This window comes from Typopeltis vanoorti, chromosome 4, assembly GCF_054136105.1.
Source record: "Typopeltis vanoorti isolate ZY-2024b chromosome 4, IOZ_Tvanoo_1.0, whole genome shotgun sequence".
NCBI lineage: Eukaryota > Metazoa > Arthropoda > Arachnida > Uropygi > Thelyphonidae > Typopeltis > Typopeltis vanoorti.
Genome location: NC_143552.1, coordinates 27,189,488 through 27,213,034, shown reverse-complemented (window position 1 = coordinate 27,213,034; position 23,547 = coordinate 27,189,488). Strand labels below are relative to the sequence as shown.

The 23,547-nt window shown below is 34.6% G+C and overlaps 1 protein-coding gene across 2 annotated transcripts in view; it reads left to right on the top strand.

Annotated features, from left to right (window-relative positions):
• Window positions 1-23,547, top strand: part of LOC150107179 (uncharacterized) — a 446,221-nt gene that overhangs the window by 334,028 nt on the left and 88,646 nt on the right. For both annotated transcript variants that reach the window (XM_090391714.1, XM_090391715.1), the window contains exon 10: window positions 12,118-12,181. In XM_090391714.1, coding sequence (XP_090247840.1) covers window positions 12,118-12,181 — 64 coding nt within the window. The remainder of the gene's footprint in view (window positions 1-12,117; window positions 12,182-23,547) is intronic.

Sequence of the window (23,547 nt, the reverse complement as noted above, 5' to 3'; positions counted from 1 at the left end):
TCATAAGCGGCTTCAACTTTTCTCTCCTCACTCTTTTTCATTTGGGTGAGGATAACGTTTTCAGCCATGTTGCTAATGAAATACTGTTTTTAGTTAAAAGTTAAAGGCCATCATTAAAAATAATCTATCATTACAGTTGCAACTGTACCAAGACTTCATTGTTGTGAATTTATCATCATTACCTCTTACAGAAACAAATACCATCTCTCTCTCTCTTATATCAGGGAGATAGACCATTAACTACATTCAAAAGGTGAATCAATATAATGAATCATAAATCGTGCATATATTAGCTTGTGTCTAGGTTGCAGCTGAAGTGTATGATATTACACTATTAGAGCTCAAAGGAACAATGTAGTGAGTTGCATAGATTAAAATATATAAATTATTAATTAAAAAACAACTTAAAAATAATTAATAGTGATCACTTGGATATTGGTATACAGCATGATTGGTTCCGGTTCAGAAATTTCATAGTGTTTCACTTGTTTCAAGGAAAATATGATCGAATTTGATGTTGCTGGAGTGATAAGTTTTGTCTGGTTCAAAAAGAACTCCATACCTAGTGTCAACAGCATGAGAAGCAAGGCTAGCTTGTCATATTCCAAAAATGTAATATAGTCTTCATGTTCTTCAATTCTAATCAAGGCAGAATGGCCACTCTGTTCAAAAGAGAAAAGATGACATGAGCAGAGTACTTGATAGACACCTACTAAGGAAAGAGGTGGTAATGTATCCTTTGTTGATGGAAGGAAGACATTTTCCGAGCTGGTTTGAAAGAAAGAATATAAATTGAATTTATGAAGAATCTGTGTTATTTGATCCGAAGTTCCTTTAAGGTAGGTGTTAAATTCTTTTCATCGGATTGTGGTCTAGTAGAAGGATGATAATTATCAATAATTTTTTGAATGGTAGTTTTGTTGTATCCATTAAATATCAGATTGTTTTTAATTTTATTCTGTTCATCTAACAAAAGGAGATCAGAACAGCAGATCATAGGAGCTCTGTGTACAAGACTCTTGATGACACCCATTTTTTTTGTGATGAATGATGGTGGGAGGATGAGTGAATGCATCTGCCAGTAAAGGTTGGCTTTTGATGCACTTAAAATTCAGCATTGTTATATCTCTGTTAATTTTATTATTTATATTCGTAATGTCTATGTATTTCTATTTTATTATTAACTACACTTAAAACTCTTTCAATCCTGAATCTTAAAGATAAACCGTGTCTTGTTTAACCCTCAACTATATCCCTTGTCCACTGCGCCTTTGTTGTAATCTTTCATGGCCTCTCCTTCAATCTTAAATCATGTGCAAAGTCTTCAAACAAGGAGAATTCTCCCTGATCTATAAATTCTGGGGTCAAGTCCTTTTTGGAATCAAGAAAATGTATTTGTTTAGCTGCACCATCTTGATTCCTATACAAGAGAGAACTTCTTGTAAGGGATTTGACCTACAGATTATCACGATTCCAATAAATATCGACGTTAAACAAGCCCTTACTAATAATTCTAAACAGCAGTTGTAACTGTTTCCCGTGTTTTTACTTATACAGGTTCGATATTATTAGCAGGTTGGAAATATGTGTATGATTTTTCAAGCCATTGGCTTGAAAAATCATACACATATTTTGGATTAAGAAACAAAGAAATTTATTCATTTAAAATACAGTACATGTTAATCAAAACTAAGCTAAATGAAGGTCCCTAAAATCAATTATGCACAAATTAACAAACAAGATCTAGTTCTGAATAGGTATCTCTCATTAGGTGATATTAACAAATCCAAACTGTCCTAAACCCGATTACTTAACACAAATATGTAGATGAATGCCTTATTTCTTCCTCAATTAATGCGCATACAACACATAGAATTCAAACTAACTTAAACTAATGACAATTCTTCTAACACTACACTTCCATAAATACAAAGATCCTTGTTAGAGGAATAGGTAGTAAAGTCCTAAAATCTGTCTTAACAAGTCCGATCCACAGTAAATATTACACTGTAGCTCACTCTGCCCTAAGAATTACACAATACAATAAGAAATAAAGCTTTACGTTACCAACCAGGCGAATTCATTAGGAGATACTTTTCATCCTGTCTTCATGTAGGTTTCTTTCATGTCATCACCCTATTCATCGAGCTGTTGTTCCTTGCCTTGACTTCTTGGTGACCTCAATCATGGATCACTTCTTTACCTTATGTCCAAGAATCTGTCTGGCAGAATGGTACGGCTGGAGCTATACGAAGTTTCAGCATACGCTGTTCATCCCATCACATGGATGGCTATGCTTGGACAAGCCTGCTATTTGACCATATTACTGCTGCTGCTGAACGACTCCGTCGCCTCGAAGCTACGACCCTCCACATGGAAAACTGCAGGGGGAAGAAAACACCAAAACCTTAACTAGGAATGAAGAAGGCAAAAAGACCACAAACTCGCATCACTAAGACTTTTATATGCTCCATATCTGTTCTCTCTCTAATACATCACTGATTTGCAGATGTCACCTAATTCTCCTTGCACACCGCACCTTCTCCTCTCATTGCGTTCCCATGTGGGCAGCCTGCACGTTCCTTCGGGTCATATAACAACTGCCTGAGGTCATGTTTATAATCGGATTACAATAGTTTACTCTAAACTCTGACCTTCTTGTTACAATATCGCCTCTACATTACTTTATTTCTTGTTAGTTATTTAAGGACTATTTACAAAATACTCACATAGAAAAATTATATGAATGGACTATTATTACTACATGTACAAGGATTACTAATATTATCTATTTACAAGTAATTCTCTTTAGGGAAATTTTGCATTTTATGTTAAATCTGAATAAAATACCAAATTACAATTTTAGTGTTCATTCCAGATTTAACAGCATGACCTGTGGGATTACAAGTTATTAACCCAGCTGTTGCAGTTAGACTCAGTTATTGGTTGAATAAATTTAACCAATAGACCACTGACAAATGATGAATTGTATGTTTTGTCTGAAGGTTCTTGTTTTGCTTAGTTTCCCAATGTATATCCTACTTACAAATCATGGTAGATCATGTTTTGAGATTGCCCAAATTTTGTACAAAGTGAAACCACCTCCTTTAAATATATCCTCCTCAGAAGTACAAGCTCTTTGCTCCCTATGCCAAAACACACCAATATTGTCATCACAAAGGCTGAGAAAGGTAATGCCATTGTTGTCATGAAAAACCGCCTTGTATATTCATAAAAATAATATCTTATTAAGAGATAGATCAATTTACAGTGTTATAAGTAGGAGTCAGATCAATAAATTAAATAAATTATTAGCCAATATACAATCGTGGAAAGCCACTACTGTTAAGAAATTATGAATTCATCATGCCCATCCACCTCGTCTCTACTTCCTAAAATGTATAAGGATGGCAAGCCACTATGCCCAATAGTAGATAGTATTGGTTCTCTTGGAAAGCTTTGGAGAGCCTACCTTGCAAAACGTCTCTCTCGTCATCTTTGGAATCTCAGTTTGCCATACTAGCTCTCATATTAAAAACAGTCTTCACTTCAAAGAGAAAACAAAAGATCTACATTTGACTAATAATGACATTGTGAATCTTTTTATGTAGTCTGTGTAAAAATAATCATAATTTACAATTATGAATCTTTTTACAATTATTTCTCTATTCTAATATTTCATTAGTTTTGGTTTCGTAACATGTATATTGGCACTTGTGATGTGCTCATTATTGATATTATTATTATTATTGTCAAAATGAAATGTAAAGCATTTGAAATTTTTATGTACTTACCAGATTCTGATAGTCGTGTTAATTTCAGTTTTTTTATTGTAATTGAAAATTAAGTGTTGAGATTTTTGTTGTAGTTTGCGAAGACATTCTATTTAAGCTAACGGAGACAACTTTCCACCATTATATGTTACTTCTCACCTGCCATTTACATGGAGTGCACATGCTCACCGAGGAGATTGATGGGTGATTAACAGCTGACAGAGAGAGCGTCCAGTATCCGAGTAATGAGCAAAACAAGAGAGAGCTAATGGAAATTTGAGAACTGCAGTTGGAGAATTTTGTTCTTACGAACTTTTTAAGTTTTACGTGATAGTCAGGAGAATATTAATAGAAGATTCCAAAAAGGAATTGTAGAACTGTGAGTCTGTAAACTGGAGAAGTTGAGACTGTCAACAAGTATTTAGTAAATAAAGGAAGATACTGCAGTCGACATTCTTATTGAATGTTTGAGGAAATGCTTAATGGGAAGTTTCATCTTCTGTCTTAAGAAAACTGGATTACTATGGATTACTAAGTACTACATGAAAAGGCTACATTACTAACTTCTGTCGACATCCCCTTCCCCAAATTAATCTGTTTTATCTGTTTAGAACTTCAATATTGTTGAATTACATTTCAGTCTTCTTAGTATAATATTCCATCTAGATTTTGGTCTTCTCTAAGTCTTCTTCCTGCCATCCTGCAAAAACCACTTGTTTTTTTTTCAACTTTTCTTCTCCAATTCTGTTTAAGTGACCATTCCATCTTACATTAGCTCTGTTCACACATTTCTGAATGCTAAACAATGTAAAGTTCTTGCCTGATATCCTCATTTTAATATTGTTTTGCCATTGATGCACTGCTTACTCCTGTAATCTTTCTCCAAACTCTTATATTTGTGGTCTTCAGTCTTTGATCCAGTAAATTATTTCTAATCCAGTTCTCAGATACATAAGTTAAAGAAGATTTTGATATTCATAGTTTAGTGTGTGAATAATTTCTCTCTTATTCCATGTAAATTTTCAGTTGACTTACTATCTTACCAACTTTGCTAATTCTGTTGTCTATTTCCATATTTAATTTGCCATCTTCACTAAAAATTTTGCCTTAAATTTCCCAGAGGCAAATTTACTTTTTGGATAGTTCATCATCAAATTCCTGATGTGTAGCCTCACGGGGTATACAGGATAATTATGATAATACTACATGAAAAAGTTACACATTACTAACTTCCAATCAACAATTTTCCTCATGGTTGCCCAAAACTCTATAGAGTTTTCGGCCACTGTGCTGACACTAGCAGTCTTTCAATGTAATTACTCCAGATATCTAGAATATCTTTATCTTCAGTTTTCATCACGGTTATCATCTCTGATTCCTTTTACAGTACTTTTTTCTTCACTTGTAAGTTTTTTCAGTAGCCTTTAGAATATTTTGCCACCTTCCTTTATTTTTTGTGTTCTTACCAAAGTCTTTCCATACGTTTTGTTTAGCTGGTTTTACATAGTGCTTTGCTTTCTTACATTTTTCTTTTTGATATGCTTTTCCCTTGGCTGCCTCTTTAATTTCCTCATTCCATCATAAAGTTCTGATTTTTCTATCCTTACAGTAACTTCACTGCATGCCTCTCTGGCTGAATCAATGTTTTCTGCTGGGTTTGCCATTGAATCTCCAAGATTTGATTCTTGTTTTCAAGGTCTTGTATTTTTTTTTTCAATGATGTTCGTGTATCCGAGTCTGTAGTTCACCTCTGAAAGCTGCTTGACTTTGATTTGTTTTAAAACTTTCTTACACACTGTTCTTTTCAATATGAAATTCAATTTTAAATTCAAGTGATCATTATTTAGTTTGGAGCAGGATAATATTGAATTTCATGTTGAAAAGAAGAGTGAATAGTTGAAATTTGGCCTGGTTGGTTGAGTGGTTAGTGTATCCGCTCTCCAGCCAGAAGGCTGTGGGTTCGAATCCCACTATGGGCATGGATGTTTTCTGATTGTCTGTGAAAATACTAGTGGTGGTGGTGGTGGGCGCTAGATGGCATTGGTGTATATGATAATTGTAGTTGGTGAATTGAGTGGTGGATACAGAGTTGTAGAGTATGTGCCCTCCCTCGATGAGTCATTGGACTCCATGGAGGCATCATGTAATAATAATAATAATTCAAAAATGCTGAGCTTCTGGAATAAAAATTTGTCGTGGTCAGATTGATTATCAGATTTTGGAGAATGAAAGAGGCAAAAGAAAGAATATATAACAAAATGGGATGAGGAAATATTAAGCCAGAAAAGATCAAGTCAGAAGAATTCCAGGTTTGGCATTCTGATTTGGGGTGTCAAACCCATGAATTCCCATGCTCCATCCTTGTGACAGAAGGAATCGCAGAATTGTTCATGTATTTGAGGTTGTATTTTGAAATTTTGTCTCACTCAGTTGCTCTACTAAGTGTGATGAGCTCATCATAAGTGCAAAGCTTATCATAATTCTTTTAAAACAAAATCCTGGCCCTTTTTTTCCACTATTGCTCCATTAGTATTTATCCTATAGCTTAGCTCATATGTAGCATATTGCCTACTCTCCCACTAAAACAAAAAAATAGAAGGTTATGCCTTCTAATTGGAGATTAAGTCATTTCCTTCCAAAATCATGAGTACGCAACAACTGGGCGATAACCAGGTGAGCAACTGTCATGTAAGTGACAGAAACTTCCAAATTTTTGCACACTTAACAGGCATATGATTTGGTGGTTTTTTTTTTTTTTGTTATTTTTTGTAAATATTGGTAAAATATATATATTATAGTTATGTATATATATATATAGTTATGAGGTGTGAGTTATAAGTTATGAACTATGAGTTATTTCTACATAATTGGAAAAAAAAAACTGAAAGTAATCCAGACCTAATCTGACCTAAACTTACCTGTGTGAATTTGCCTCCAATATTCCAATTTTCGATAAATTAAAAAATGTAATTTTTTTGAATAATTATATCATATATCAAAATTTGTAGGATCATTTAAGAAAGAGATGATTAAAAACGGTTGTCTGAAAATGATTTAAAAATGAAAAGGTATAATTGTACAATATTAAAATAAAGAAAAAGTACAGTTTTTTTTAATTTGTTTATTAATATTATTTTGTAATTAACAAACATATTGTACGCCCACACTTCGTCGAGCCGACCTGGCACAAGTTCATCAATTTTTGATGACTTGTGCGAAGAATAGTCAATTCATGCTGAAGGGGAGAAAGAAATAAAGGATATACGAATTGATCACCAATATGTGAAATCACTTGCTTTATACATAAATTTTCCAACTGTTGTACAAGCAAAATAGTTACCACTTTAAGAACTAGAATTTTCATAAGAGAAAAGCTAATTTTCCGACATATAATAATAAACAATCATCTCACGAAATGCATTGATTACTCTAATATCAGAATGGATTCGCCTTCTTTTGACATTGAATGAACAAAGTTCTATAGTTGTCTTGCTGAGCTGGCCCATATGATGAACATGTCATGGCATATTCAAATTTTAGATTGTAAATTGTTGATTTTTGGCTGAAAGCAGAGATATTGACTAAATAAGCCTATTGCTAGTGATCCTTTCTGTGCATACTGTGTCCAGTGGAAAGAATTCTTGTTAATAGCCCCTTATATTCCTGTGATTTATTCTCTAGAATAAATCACAGGGCAGTTTTTTTATGTAGGATATCATTTTTCCTATGTTATTGTTATTATTGCACATTCACCTCCATGGAGTCCAAAGACTTCATAGGAGACCCAAACTAATCCACACAATATCTCTTATACTTTTCCTTGAATCCATAAGCCATTAACACTCACAACTGATGCAACCCATTCCAATCATTCACTACCCTCCGAGCAAAAAAATCACACCCATGCTGTAAACCACACTTGTACTCAATTTGTAGGAATGACCTCTTTTGTCTGTAACCAAATGCTGCAATATTTCCTCTGCATCAATCTTGTAAAACCCTTTAAGTAAATTAAATGTTTCTATCATATTTCCTATCTTTTGCCTATCACCAGGGATCAGGATCAGTCTTCCATCATCATCATATCCCCTCATTCATCCACCTTAGGATGGGTTGAGTCCCCCCCCCCACCGAGGGGGCTTACAGCTAATTAATGCAGCTGGGTTGCTACACCTTGCTGCAGATCAGTCCTTGGTCCATTGTTATTTAATCTGTACATTAATGATTAGGAAGGATTTTACATGTGACATACAGCTATTTGCTGATGATGCAAAGATAGCTTGGGTAATCAGAAGTGCTGCTGATGGTCAGTAAATGCAAAGTCATGCACTTTGGCTTGATTAGATATCCAGTGTCATGTTATATTGGTGTGATTATGCTTGAAGAAACCGATGAGGCTGGGGATCTTGTAGTTTCAGTACACCGGAAGTTGAAGTTCAAAAGTTGTAAATACAACTCAGAATAATGACATTGCTGAAATGAACCTTGACATGTAAAGATAAGGAAGTCATTTTGCCTCTTTACAAGGCCTTGAAAAGATCTTATTTGGACTATTGTGTGCAGGTCTAGTCTCCTGGTTTTCGTTGCTATTCTGATACTGCAGAGAGAGTGTAAAGGAGGGTGTCAAAATGATACCAAGATTGTGGAATATAGATTATGAAGACAGATTGAGAATTTACAGGCTACAGACACTAACATATAGGAAAAAGAGGGGTGATATGGAGACTTAGAATCTTCTGAAAGAGTTATACAGAATTTCAGTTGGTGGAATTTATCATTTTGTGGAGGTTGGGGAAAGGATGCGAGGGGATCCATGGAATTTGAGGATGAGTGCTGTCAAGAAGTGGGTTAGGGCTAGATTTTTCTCTTATAGAGTAGTGTGTAATTGGAATTGATTGCCATTGGATGTTGTATGTGCAAGTAGCGTAAATGAATTCAAGAATAGGTATGACAACTCAACTAGTGCGAATAGTATGAGTTCCTGACTCCCTGGAGGTCTCTCTTAATAATAATAATAACAACAACAACATATATGATATGAGATTGCTTCCATGCATTGGAATAAATACCAGATAGGTATAATAAATTATAGAGATGATGTAGGGTGGGTGTTACCTCTTTAACACAATGTTTGAGAACAATTTGGGAGATGCCATCAGGACCAGAAGTTTTTTTATTATCCAAGTTATTTAGTAGTTTTCTGATGACTTTTCGTTGAAAAACTATAGTTGGCATTCAATGCTTGGATTCCAGTGTGGTAGAAAGTGATTTCCCTTGGTCATCTATGCAGGAGTTTGAGGAAAAGAGTAATGTCAGAAGTTCAGCTTTATCTTTGGGTGAAGTATCAGTGGTGTCATCAGAATGCGAGAGAGAGGTGGTGGAGGTGCAGGAAAGCAGAAGTTGCATCCAATAGTCTTAGCAAGTGACCAGAAGTCACAGCTTCCATTTGTACAGGAGGCAAGTTTTCTGCTCATGGCCTTTATGAAATCAGAGTTGGATCTACTGATTTGAATATGTTGTGTGCTTTGGTCTAGGCAGAGTATGAAGCTGGAGTTCTTGATGTGCACCATATGCAGTAAGTTGGATTTTTTGCTTTTACTGCTTTGACACATTTTTGGTTGAACCAGGGCTTGGAAAGCAGATGTGAATGATGGGTTCAATGGGGAATGAATACCTTCATGCCACTGAGAATAATTTCTCTAACTTGTTCACATCAGGTGTTAGGGTCATATGAGTGGAGGCAATAACCAGATCAAGGAAAGGAGGAGTAGAAATTCTGGAATTCATTCCAATTGGTTCCTTTGTAGTGCCAGAGGATGCAAAGTTGGTAGTGATTGGGGGAAGGGTGTTTCTCTCTCAGAGACTTGTAGAAGATTGTGGTCTGAGTTTCCAAGGAGAGGTGACCTCTGCAGTGTGTCTGGAAGGAGAACTGGTCAAAAAGAGATCCAGAGTATTTGGAGAGTGAAGAAGGTTATCAGGAATTCAAGTGGGACGATGTACAATTTGTTTTAGGTCATTATTTAGAGCAGAGACTTCTGCTTCTCTTCCTTCTTGGTCAGCGATGTTGGAGTAGGGGATCCAGTTGGAAAATTGTGGACATTGAGGTTACCTCAATGTGGACAAGAAGTTCACCTCATTATTTGGATAGCTGGATTGTAGATGGTCAAGAGTCATGAAAAGGAATGTGAAGAGATGTGAGTAATCGGTGTTTAGAGACTAGCAAATGCAACGAATGAAAGTTATTAAATGGGGTAAGGAATCCTTGAGCCAGAGAAGATCAGAAGCACGGGATTCAAAATTAGCCATTCTCTGGCAGGTTGTGTCACTTTCACAAAGGCACATGTGCCACCCTTGTGCTGAAAAGAATTGTGAAGTGTGTAGTTTGGTCACTGCAAGTTTAAGTAGTGGCTGTAGCTGTGATCTGGATTTCTGTCAGGAATAAGATGTCTGGTCTGGAAGACTGCAAGCGATGGTGGATGTTTGTTTGTTTGTATTAATGCCACAAATGTTAGTAGAGTGGAAGTTTTGATATTTTTTTATCTCACAGTTCACAAATATTAATTTTGCAAATAAAATTAATATTTGTATTAATTTTATTTTATATTAATATAAAATAAAATTCAATAAAAAAAATTGCAACTAAAATGCTATGTATATGGAAAACATTTGTAAAAATGTACCCCTGTGAAGCAAAATGTGCACAATATTCTATCTGGTGTGAATGTATTAAGGAAGATCTTGTAGTATGGAATATTTGAGCATTTCAGGATTTCATGATTGAAGTTGTCAGAGTACCTTGACCCAACTGGCTGTCTGATTTATTAAATTCGGTGATTGTTTTCAAATACAAGGGTGACCTAAAATTTTACTAATTTAATATTTTTATTTTAACACTTGATAAAATTGTAGTTAAAAAAGCACTCTTCAACATCATATAAGCCATTATGTTCTGTGGTCTTGATCCATCTCTCTGCAAGTAATTTAGTCCTACTATTATATGAATTTTAGTTCTTGAAGCAGTGAACTCCTGACAGCCACTCTCAACTTCCTCAGCACTGATGAATTCCCTTTCCTATAGAAAAATGAGCCATTGTAAAAAAACAACTTATAATCAGATGGCACTTTGTCTGAATTGTATGAATGAAGAGCTTCAGCTCTTTTCTTCTCCTTGCTCACTCAGCATGTGAATTTCTGTGTACAATCTGACACTGTTTTATGGGAGAAGTAACTGTGTCATTTGTTGCAAGTAGTGTTTTGCATTGAAGATATGCCCATTGTTCAAATCAGCATAAAGTGACCTTCTTGAAATGCCACTAATCATAGAAAAAGTTCTAAACTAAACCAACCTGTTATTAAGATTGGAAGTGATATCTCAGCAGACTTCTGTCATTGCTTTTGTAATTGGGTTATTGATGTGGATTTGCGTTTCATCGAACATGGAGGATTGGTGAAAAATGTTTCTCCATATATCGTATGCTACTGGACTTCACTCTTAGTTCCAAGAGTAATCAAGCACTGGTTGCTGTTGGTTTCAGAGTATCTCTCAGTATCATCTGAGAATAGCTGTCTACAAGAAAGCCAGTTTTTTACTAAACCACTTCAAGATTTGAATACCAATTTCTTATCAGGACTGGAAGTGTTGATACCTTACCACATTGCTTTTATATGTTTGAATTATTCTGTAGATTTGCCTTTCATCACAAATTATTGCCAGTTCATTTCTTGAAATATTCAGCCCAAGGATTACAGAAATTCTCTGTAAACATCAAGCACCAGTGGCTTGAGAGTTCTCAAGAACAAGACTTATCTTTAAGATTGATGTTGCTACCATAGAACTTTTTTAAACCAGTGAAATCCATCACTCTCTACTTCACAGAAATTCTAGACTTGCACTTTGCAGAATGTTACAGACTAATCTCTGCAGTGGGCCTATTTTTTAACTTCTAAGGTTAAAGTTGTTAAATTTAACAATTTTGCTCATATTTCATGAAAGGGAGGGGGATGGTCACTTAAGCATTAAACATAAGGAATTTATTCGTTTTGTACAGAAGATCAAGATCTAATCTTTAATTAGATTTTCATACTAGACATAATTATTATGGCATGCAATAAAAAAAATTATAGGTCAACTTAATATTCTTGCAGATATGTTTTTTACTTCAGTGTTGCAGTAAAAGTATTCCAGTGTAGTATAGAAATATGATGAATAAAAAAAAATCTCATTTTTACAAATTTATTTTTAGCAAAACTATCAGGATTCCAGGGTTAGAATACCTATACTAAGATATTTCTTTATTTTACAAGCAGTAACGATAGTTTTATTTATTTTCTCTTTATCCACTAGGGTTGAATTAGCCACACTAGAAAATTGTCAGACACTTCTTCCAATGTTATATGGCAGTTTCAAGGTAAAAATTCTTTGTGATAATATGTCAATAACTCCCTCATTCTTTGAGGATTATTTTTATAATGTCTATTATTAAAAGTACTTGTTTATTAATAAATAAATATAAATAAGTTTGACATATTCAGGAATTTTGAATATTTGGTAATTTTTACAATGTGATATGGAGGTTTCACATGTTATTTTAGCATCAATTTCCACATACATGCAGTACCAACTTTTAAAACAAAATAGTATTCATTCTAACCAGTAAGCTGATAGTATATTGATTGATAGAGGTAGACCTGTGATACTTCCAGCTACCAGATTTTCTCAGTTTTTGGATCACAACACAATTTATTTATTCGTGTGGGGTTCCTCGACTCTCCCTTAGGACGTTGAGCCCTCTTAGTGAGGAATTGTCATATCCCCACGTGCCTCGAGGGTACAGAGGTCTGACATATGTCAGTTTACAGGCCAAAGTTAACCCTGTGAGAATGGCCAGTCCTCAGCAGAGTGCCAACAGCATCGAACGATTGTACCCTTCCAACTACTAACCGCGCTCAGACTTGCTTAACTTTTTGCGTGAGCCATTAGTAGCAGAGACTCTACCAATTGATCAACCTTTGCCGGCCTTAGTGAGGGATTCAGTATGTATTTTATGACTGTAGATCTATGTTTGTTCAAGGACTGGTTTGCCTGTTCTGAAGGACGAAAAACCCGAGTTTCTGAGCGGGGGAAAAAACCCTCTACCTCCATATGAGACCGGCTAACTTACCTTTAGTCGAAAGAGACCAGATAAAGTCTGGTCTCTTGTCATGGATGGGAATCGAACATGTCTTTCCAACCAAAGGGCTTCGTCTATACTGACTGAGCTACAGAGACTCAACAACACAATAAATACAATAATATATTATAGTATTGAAGATTTCATGATGGAGGGAGGAGGGGATAGAAATATTGGCATGTAGAGTGAAAATAAGCTTAAAATATATTAAAGTATACTTGTAATATAACATTGAAAATAAAATTGACACACAAGAATCATAAATGTCATAAATAATGAACAATGGTCTGTGCTCTAATCCCCAACTCTACATGTAACAGAACCACTAACATTAGTATTAGTTATACAGTTTGACATTTCCATCAGTTTGGAAATATGTATCATTATTAATATTAACTCCAATTCCTCTCATCATCATCAAATTCCTGACATGTACTCTCAAGGGGGTGTACAGGATATTATGATTGTACTCCGTGAAGAACTTACATCAATAATTTCCTCCAAAACAATCTGTTATCTGTCAAGACTCCAACATCATCAGAGCTTTTATTTCTGTCTTCTACGGCACTTTTTTACTATATGAATCCACCTACATCTTGGTCTTCCTCTTGGTCTTTTTTTTCTTGCCAAAATGGCAGAGAACACTTGTTTTGCTAATCTTTCCTTGTTGATAGAAAACTATCAACAATAACATAGTCAATGAGACTTTCTTATTTCTTGCCTCTTCCCTCCATGAGAATTTATGCACATTTTTATGTTGAAACATTCTGTCAGTTCCCTTCTTGCAGCAATTTCATCTGGACACACTTGCATTGATTTGGGAGCATCATATTCTTCCAATTTATACTGGTTACAAATACATCACTCATTATATGATATTGATGCACCTTGACCACAGGGATGTTCATTGACTTCTTTCCAAGCAGTGTATATATGTATATAGTACAGTAAGCCCTTAACTTGCACAGTTAATTTGTTCTGGAGGTTTCCATGCAAGTTGAAAATCCATCTAAGTTGAATTGTGCTTACAAACTGCATTTTTGACATGTATGTTTAATTCAAAGGATAATTAAAGCTATAACAGGTTGTGTTTAAGAAAAGAAAACTATGAGAGAATGATAGTTTATTCAGTATTCTGTTGAATACATAAATATAAAAGCATATGTAATTGTAAAAAAATATTGGGGGTATAAAAAGCAGTATTACATATCATTATGAATATCTAATAGTATATGGGCAGTCTATATTCCTGAATTTTTGTTCCCCTCTTATCGTAAATCCCTTTATAACATTCAGAAACATCTTGGATTTTCTCTTGTATAAGCATAAGATTTATCAGCACTCACTGTTGCATACCTTCAATCATATTGTCAATTTTTCCATTTCTTCTATTAATATGTCTCTTTTTCTTGGAAGTGATTGTGGATTATACCGATTGAATTCCATATGCCGCATAATGTGAACTTTATATTTTACTATTGTTTTTACAGGCTAAGTACACACAATATCTATGAACTTATTACCTTTCATGTAATCTACTCTTTGTATTTTTAATCTCCATGTGTATAATGTGCTTCTTCTTGCAGTATAGCACACAAAAAACTACTGAATAACTACAATGAAATAGGTTATGGAGTAAACAGGTTTATTAACAAAGAAATATGTGTTTACAGATATGTATCCACAACTATTGGTGAAATCTTGGTTGAATAAAGCTTTAATGATGGTAGATTACGTACTCGAAATGGGCACTCTGTCTTTCAAGAAAGAAGCTTACTTCAGCTTCTGTAGTGCATGTGAAGGGTCTCTGTTATCTTGGAGAACAAGGGTTTCTCCAAGGGACATTTGCTGGACATGTCGTGTAATTTTATCCCTTAGTTCATTCGAGGTTTGAAGGCAGGTCATGATGGAATACCCATTTCTTCAACATACTCCAAACAAAGCCATCAAATGATGTGAGATCAGGAGAACATGAAGGGTAGGGAATTCTGTGAACTTCAAAATGAGTCTCCTGGGGAAGTGTTCTGATAAATAAGCTCTAGAACCACATTATGTGTGACAGGTTGCTCTGACATGTTGGAATAACTGTGCACAAAATGGAATGTTTTCTTGCACGACAAATCCTATGCAAATCCTTGGTAAACGGAACCAACACATTCTTGATGTAGCATTTGCTATGGAAGGTCAAGGCTACACCATCCTCTTCAATGAAGTAGAGCGCAGTTATGCCATGACCAGAAATCCAACACCATGTGGTAACCTTTTCGCTGTGAAGAGGTTTCTCATGGACACGATCAAGTCACGAAACCAAGAAACCTGTAGGTTTATCTGTCTACATGACTGCTTAGATGGAAGTTCTTGGATGAAGTGCTTCATCCAGGAACCAGACATTACAGAGAATGGACAGATCTTCATACACATTGGCCAGCACACTTGAACAGTATTTCTGCTGTGTGCAGCATAATCTATTGCTGTTAAATACTTAGCCACCTGAATGACATACGAAAAGGCACCCAGCTCCTTAAGGATTCTCTGTAGTGACCACCTCGGTATCCCAAGTTTTACCAGTGTTTGGTGTTGACTGCATTTTGGGGACTGTAACACTTACTCCAGCAGATGCCTGTGATTCTCATTGTTAACAGTTCATGGTCTCCCATTGCATCAGAACACTCCTGTTACGCCAGAACCTCTCGATTGAGGCAGCGATGATGATGCTATTGCTTTTGGCATGCTCTGTATGAACAGAAATAATGCTCAACAATAAACATCTTTTCTTCCAACATCTACATCTGAACCCATTCGAACACTTGTGGGACAAATTGGGGTGGTGATTGAGATCCAGAGCATCATGTACTCGATCTGTTGCTGTATTTTTTGAAGGAGGAATGGAGATAAATTCCACTTGTCTTCCCCACGTTAGTGGAAAGCCTCCCTCAAAGGTGCACGAGGTTATCAAAGCCAAAGATGGACATACCTGATATTAGGGTTTGCCCTAGTATTAGTTGTAAATTGCTAAAGTGTCTGGACATTTATTGATAGCTTGTGTGTGCATTTATTATATATTGCTATGATAATTCTCATCAGTTCCCAAAATTCAGTCTTGACTTCCACAGTAATTAAGCAATATATATTGCTATGATAATTCTCATCAGTTCCTCAAACTTTTACAATAATTAAACAAATGGAGTTCATACCCCTTTATTTACAAAAATGAAAAATGTTTTATAATGCTATAACATTCAGAAATATACAATATTCTGGACTTTAACCACAGCAACTCATCTTTAAATGTAAATAATAAATAAACCATATCTTATCTGGGTCATATAATATGCCAGGTAAAAAGAACATCTGTTTGTCTCAAACTCAGCTGTGCTCCCAATAAAAGTCGAATGAAACAGTTTCTTTATCTTTTCAGCAGGAACATTTTCTCATCATAAAAACACTTTTCTCTTATGAAAGTCTGGAAAATGACTAGATTTCCTGTCCTTAGTAAGAGATACAAAAAGTTCAGACTTGGAAGATAAAATCCTTAGTTTCAAACACTGTCTGCTGTTCTTCTTTTAATATCTTCTAGAAAAGTCAAACAAAAATATTCCTTGATGAAAGTTTATTTTTCACTTGGTTAGACTGTAATAAATTTAGTTTAATCCATTATCCAAGTCTGAGCAAACAAAGTTTGCGCCTGAAAGTATCTTCAGGCGCAAAGTTTGCGCCTGAAGATACTTTCAGGCGGGGGTAAGGTAGTGATGTTAGCTTGCTCCACCGGACAACATGTTGCGAAGGTGGAGCAAGCTAACATCACTCCTATCTCTGTATCTCCCATAATGCAAAACACATCTCCTTGCGGATACATATAATGTTATGCATTAAGGGAAGGGCCACTACCCAGACTAGTTTCGACCTTTATTGAAGTCCCTTCATTGTGGCTGTTCCCTTAATCCCAGTCCTGAAGATACTTTCAGGCACAAACTTTGTGTGATCACACTTGGATAAAGGATTAAACTAAATTTATTATAAAAATGTTCCTTCTTTCTACTTTCTTCATGATTCACAACCTTTTTCCTCTTTTGTATGAAGGATTTCCAAGGAAAAATAATTTAACACTTAAAAATCAACTTGCTGTAACTATTCCCTGAAACAGCTGTTAATCATTGCTTTTCTAATCGATAAGCATTTCTCCTATATGAAAACTTCATTTATCAAGTTCCAAATTTTCTATAAATTTTCTACACACCTGTTATTCCAATTACTCTTGTAACATGATGCCTAAATAACTTTTAATCTTCTTTCCTTGTGAAAGACTGTTACTCATGGAACTTTAACTATAGAATAACACTGCTGTATGCCACAGTAAATGACTTTTCTATTATGTAAATATTTCATCTTATGTATCATAAGACATCATCAGTACAATTATCGAACAACAATAGGAATTGAATTAAAAAACAGTAGCGCTCATGCTTAAATTGAAATCCCCCTACATATACAGTCATGGATTAAAACTATTAGCTGAAAATAAAACTAATTAAATTAAATTAAAATATAGCAAATAAATTTGTTTAATACAATTCAGGATTACAATTTCCAAAACTTTTGGAATAGTGGGACAGTCATTTCGATTAAGATTAGGTCTATGAAGTAAGGCTTCAGCATTTTCTTTATATAAACGCTCATGTTTATATATGTAGCAGCTTAGCGTTTTGCTATTGGATTCTGTGGTTAGTGTTTTCAATTCCATGTTGTGGAAGGCAGATTTGTGAAGTTTGATAAGACGGATGTGGTCTTCATGTTCAGGGATACATTTATTTATAGCTCTTCCTGTTTTATAGGTAGTTTTCGGTATTGAGACCACATATTAATATAAAGAGTTTATTAAATATAAACAAAAAGTCCGACAAGTTTCGTTCATCGTAAGACTTACATCATCAGGGGTAATAGTACATAAAAGTTTTACACAACAAAAGCTTATTGACAATTAATTACACATATTAGATGTTTTTAATAACTTCACAACTGTTAAATAATTGAGAAACCAGAATACAAATGATATATTCGTTACTGTTTGCGTGCTGGAACATTACTTGTTGTCATGTTCTTTGGTTACCATGTGCTATATCCTAGGTCCATGGCAGTTAAATTTTTGATGAAGGCATACCACACTTGATGTAAAATCAAGCCTTGATTTTTATTGCAATGTGTAGGGATCCTAAGCATTTGTGCGGCTTCTTTAAATTTTTTTGTGAAACAATTATCAGTATATGAGATGTTTTTGCTATATATTTTGTGACAGGAGTTACAAAATATATAGCAGAATCTTAAATAGCAAACTTATGAAATATTCCGAAAACTTTATTTTAGAAGTACAGAATGGATTTAGAAAAGGACGATCATGTATAGACCCAGCCTTTTGCCTAAAATTAATAATAGAGAAAAGAAGAGAATACAATTTAGAAACACATATTGCATTTATTGACTTTGAAAATGCATTTGAAAAAGTAAAAAAAAAAACATATTATTTAACATATTAAGAGAAAGACAAATACCAAATAATATCCTAAAAGGCTATCACAAGTATATATGAAAATAATCAAATACAAATAAGATTAAATCACGAGCTATCATATACGAGAGAGATAAACCAAGGGGTCCGACAGGGATGTCCCCTCTCAGCAACTCTTTTTAATATCTACGTAAATGAAATAATAATAAAATGGAATAAAAATTTACATCAAGGAATTAAACTTTCTTCTACAGTAAACTTAAAACGCTCCTCTTTGCCGATAACGAAATAATAATTACAAATTCTGAAAATAAACTACAGAAAGCTGTTTTAGATCTAAATGAGATATCCAAAGATTATGGTATGATAATATCAACAGAAAAATCAAAAACTATGGCCTTTAAAGGACAAGATCCAGCAAGAACTAAAATAGTAATAGATAACGAGATCTTAGAACAGATGAATTCATTTAATTACCTAGGATGTATGATCACATATGAAAATGAAAAAGATATAAACATAAAAATTGCAAAATATTTAAAAATAACAGGTAAAATTAACTCTAAATTTAAATCAAACCTAGTTCAAAAACAAACCAGACTAAAAGTATACAATGCATTAGCCCTACCAGTCTTAATGTATGGAAGCGAAATCTGGACGATAAAACAAAAAGACAAACAAAGATTAACAACAGCATAAATGAAGTTTATGAGAAAAACTGCAAAGTATACCCTATTTGATCACAAAAGAAATGAAGAAATTATGAAAGAATTAAACCAAGAACCAGTAATAGAAAAAATTAAAAAATATAAACATAAATGGGTGGAACACGTTCAAAGAATGAAAACAGAACGATTACCAAAACAAGCCTTAAAGTATAAGCCATTAGGAAAAAGAAAACCAGGACGTCCTCTTAAACAATTCAACGATGACTTCTAAGGCCAGAACAGGCCATGCTAGGCCTAAATCCTTGATATGCATGATGATGATGATATGACATGTTTGTCTGTTGCCAGAGTACTTGATGGCCAGTAGTGGTTGTGTGGAATGCTAAACAAACCTGATTTGTGCTCCCTTCTTTTTCGACGTTTTTTACATGCTCGACATGCAGATCTCTCCCAACCTTCCTTGTTTGCCATACATAACAAATGCCACAAGAGCAATGAATCTCATAGATGCCTGGTTTTTTCATGTGGTGATATTGTGGTTTTGGTGGATGTAGGAATCTTGGTTTTTTTTTTTTTTTTTTTTTTTTTTTTTTTTGTAAAGGTAGAAACGCCATTTTTATGTTGTACTCACAGAGCATCATATCCACTTTGTCCATCACACTTTTGATGTACGGTGGCATGATTGAACTTGAAATCTTGTTTAAATAAGGGAGTTGCAGGAGCCATATTAAGAATTTTTTTGATTATCTTAGTTCAAAACCATTAAGTGCGCGGTTCTGTGCCAGGTAGTGTAATTCTTCTCTTTTAATCAATGTGCTAGATATATTGTATGCCCTATCTTGCAAAGTTTTAATTATGCCTATTTTTTTGCAATGGATGGTGGTGTGAAGTGCCATTTAAAAATCTTCCCATTGTGGTGGGTTTTCTGTGTACAGAGAAGGACAACCGTTTTTTTTTCCCTCTTCATTTACTTCAACAAGGATATCTAGGAAAGGTAATTTTTTGCACTGTTCTAGTTCAATAGTGAATTTTATATTGGGATGCAAGTTGTTTAGATAATCTTTAAAAGCATTTAGCTCATCTACCATTCCTGGCCAAATAACGAAAATATCATCGACATAACTAAACTTTTGGTCTTTTTTGATAATTTTTTAATGCATTTGTTTTGAAATTTTCCATAAATAGGTTGTCTAAAGCTGGAGAAATGGGGGAACCTATGGTCCCCCCCCCCTTTCTCCGAAAAGTCTTACAGTGTTCAGTGGGAAAAGGTTTCCAAGTAGATCCACTGTGTCATTTCTGGGTACACTGGTGAAGAGACTGACTATATCGAAATTTGCTAAGATGTCTGAAGATTCTATATTTATACCCTTTACCTTTTCAATGAAATGCAAACACTTCTTTATAAATGACTCTGTTTTTTCCTATGTGTGGTGTTATTATGTTTGTCAGATATTTTGCTAAGTTTGAGGTCGGAGAACATCTCCCATCTACAATTGGCTGTAACGAAATATCTTTTTTATGAATGTTTTGATGATAAAGATCTTTTTAATTCTTCTGGCCAATTAGGTAACTGGTTTTATTATGTGCACGCCATGTAGGATCCCTGTCTAAGGATGAATAGGTATTGGAATCCTCTAATAGGATGCTTATTTTTCTTCTGAATTTATACTACTATTGCATTTCCTTTGTCTGCCTTGATTATTACTATGTTTTTATCTCGGCTTAATTCTTTAAGGGCTATGGATTCTGATTTAGGTAAGTTTCTATGTGGCACTTTACATTTTAATAATAAAGCTGAACTTTGTATGCAGATGATATCTGCTGAATCTCTAGGAAGATTGTGGATTCCTTTCTCAATTTATGCTATGATGTCTACTTTTGGAATATTCTGTGGAGATAAGGCAAAATTAAAATCTTTCAGTAGATTTTTTTTCCGTCTTTGACAAGACTTTGGAAGAAAGATTAATCACTTTAGACTGCTCTAGATGTTTTTCTTTTTCTTGTTGAAGCAAGTTAAACTTTTTTATTAAATTATATTTCTTATGATTGGTAATCGCCATAGCTTTGTTGGACGTAATTCTATCAATGCTATCCCATAGGTCAGACAGTAGCAATGTAGCCAATTCACTATGTACAGCAAATGTATTTTGGTTTTCTTTGCAAGCTCTGATCTAGTGGCTGCAATCATTTCTATTATGATAACTCATTCTGGTTTTTTTTTTTTTTTTTTTTTTTTTTTTTTTTTTTTTTGTAGATTCTATTTGCTTTAGCTGAGCGGAATGCATGTATGGCAGCCAGTCTCAAGTAGAGTAATGTGGGCAAATATGAGAATGGGGAACTGGACAATGAGACTTATTTGTGCCTATGATCCCACAGAAGGTTCCACTAAGGTAGAAGTGGAGGAATTTTTTGAGGCTTTAGAAAAAGCAACTGACACAATGAAAAAGGAAAAGTTGGTCCTTGTTGGGGATCTAAATAGCAGAGTAGGAAATGATTGTGAGACATACAAAAATATTTTGGGGAAATTTGGAGAAAAGTGCAAAGCTAATAATAATGGCAAATACTTGTTGAATTTCTGCTCAGGACATGGACTGGTTATTACTAACACCATGTTCCAACATAAAAATGTGCACAAATTCACATGGAGAAAAGAGGCTAGGAATAAGAAAAGTCTCATTGACTATGATATTGTTGATAGTGATGTTTTTTCCCTGGTGCAGGACACCAGAGTGTACAGAGGATTTGAAATTGGAAGTGATCACTATTTAGTCTTGAGCAGAATAAAATTGAATTTCATATTGAAAAGAAATAACATGTGAGAAAGTTTTAAAGCAAATAAAAGTTGAGCAGCTCTCAGGTGTGAACTGTAGACTAAAATACACAAAGATTATTGAAGAAAAAATGAAAGAGTTTGAGAACAGGAATCAAACCTTGGAGATTCACTGGCAAACTCTGAAGAAAACATTGATTGATTCTTCCAGAGTTAGCAGAGCTAATCTCAGGTGGTATGGTCATTTAAACAGAATGGGCGAAGAAAGATTAGCAAAACAAGTTCTCTGCCAGGTTGGCAGCAAAACGACCCAGAGGAAGACCAAGATATAGGTGGATTGATACGGTACAAAGTGCCTTAGATGATAGAAATATAAGATCTGATAATGTTGGAGTCTTGACAAGTAACAGACTGATTTGGAGGAAAATTGTAGATAGGAAATTAATAATGATGTAATTTTTTTCATGTAGTACTATCATATCCTGTACACTCCTTGAGGGTACATGGCTGGAATTTGATGATGATGATATTTATTTATACATTTATTTATAGATCTTCCTGTTTGTCCATAGTAAGACAAGTTACACGAACATGATACTTCATATATGCCAGATAGCATCATTGGTGACAGTTTGTCTTTTGGAGCAGGTAGCAAGTTGTGTATTTTGTTGATGGGTTTATAGGTAGCAATGAGTTGATATTTTTTTCAGAATTTTTGCTGCACATTCAGAAATGCCTTTAATATATGGTAAAGGAGTCCTGTGGGCTTCTTGTCTGGGTTGATTTATAGGCAAGTAGTTGATTATTTTTTGAATTATTACTGGGTTATATCCATTTAGTAAGGTTGTCTTTGACACAAATTTAGTATCCAGAACACAAATTTTGTGTGCTCTGGATACTAAAGATTCTATGATGCCATATTTTTGAGATGGTGAGCAATGTATTGTGGATATAACGACCCTAAAAATTTGATTTTCAGTAGACAGAAGTGGAAAGGGATCCATCTTGCTTACATTGGATATGTACATTAAGAAAGGAAATACCTTTTGATGATTCTTTTTCTAGCGTGAACTTGATACAAGGATGTAGGGTGTTGGTTTTTTTGTAGAAAAGAGTAGAGTTCTGGTTCTGTTTGACTCCCAACTGCAAAGATGTTACCAGTATACCATAACTATATTATTGGTTTGGGGTCAAGATCAAAAATTCTTTCTTCTAGGTGTTCAAAAAAAAAGTTGGCTAGGTTGGCTTTTGTTAATGTATTTTATCTTTTCATGTGAAGTAATCTGATGTAATTGCAAATTTGAATAATTCCATTATGTCTGAAAGAAATTTTTGGGAAAATTCTATTGTTTTTTTGTGGAGGGATATTGGTGAAGAGAGAGACAATGTCAAAGCTTATTAACATGTCTGTATCTGCCAGTTTAATGTCATTTATTTTTGTATGTTCTGCACAGTTAGCCTAGTGGCTATGTGCTTTGCAACCACATGCCTGGGGAAGGAGTGTCCTAGGTTCGATTCCTTGAGCTCCTCACGTCTCCTATGGGAATTGAACCTAGGACACTCCTTCCCCAGGTTAGCTGGTCTTGGATGCGGGCAGTGGGGTTTTTCCTCCCGAACCGCCTCGTGAACACATGCTTCGACAGACAGGATGCTACCAGGAATA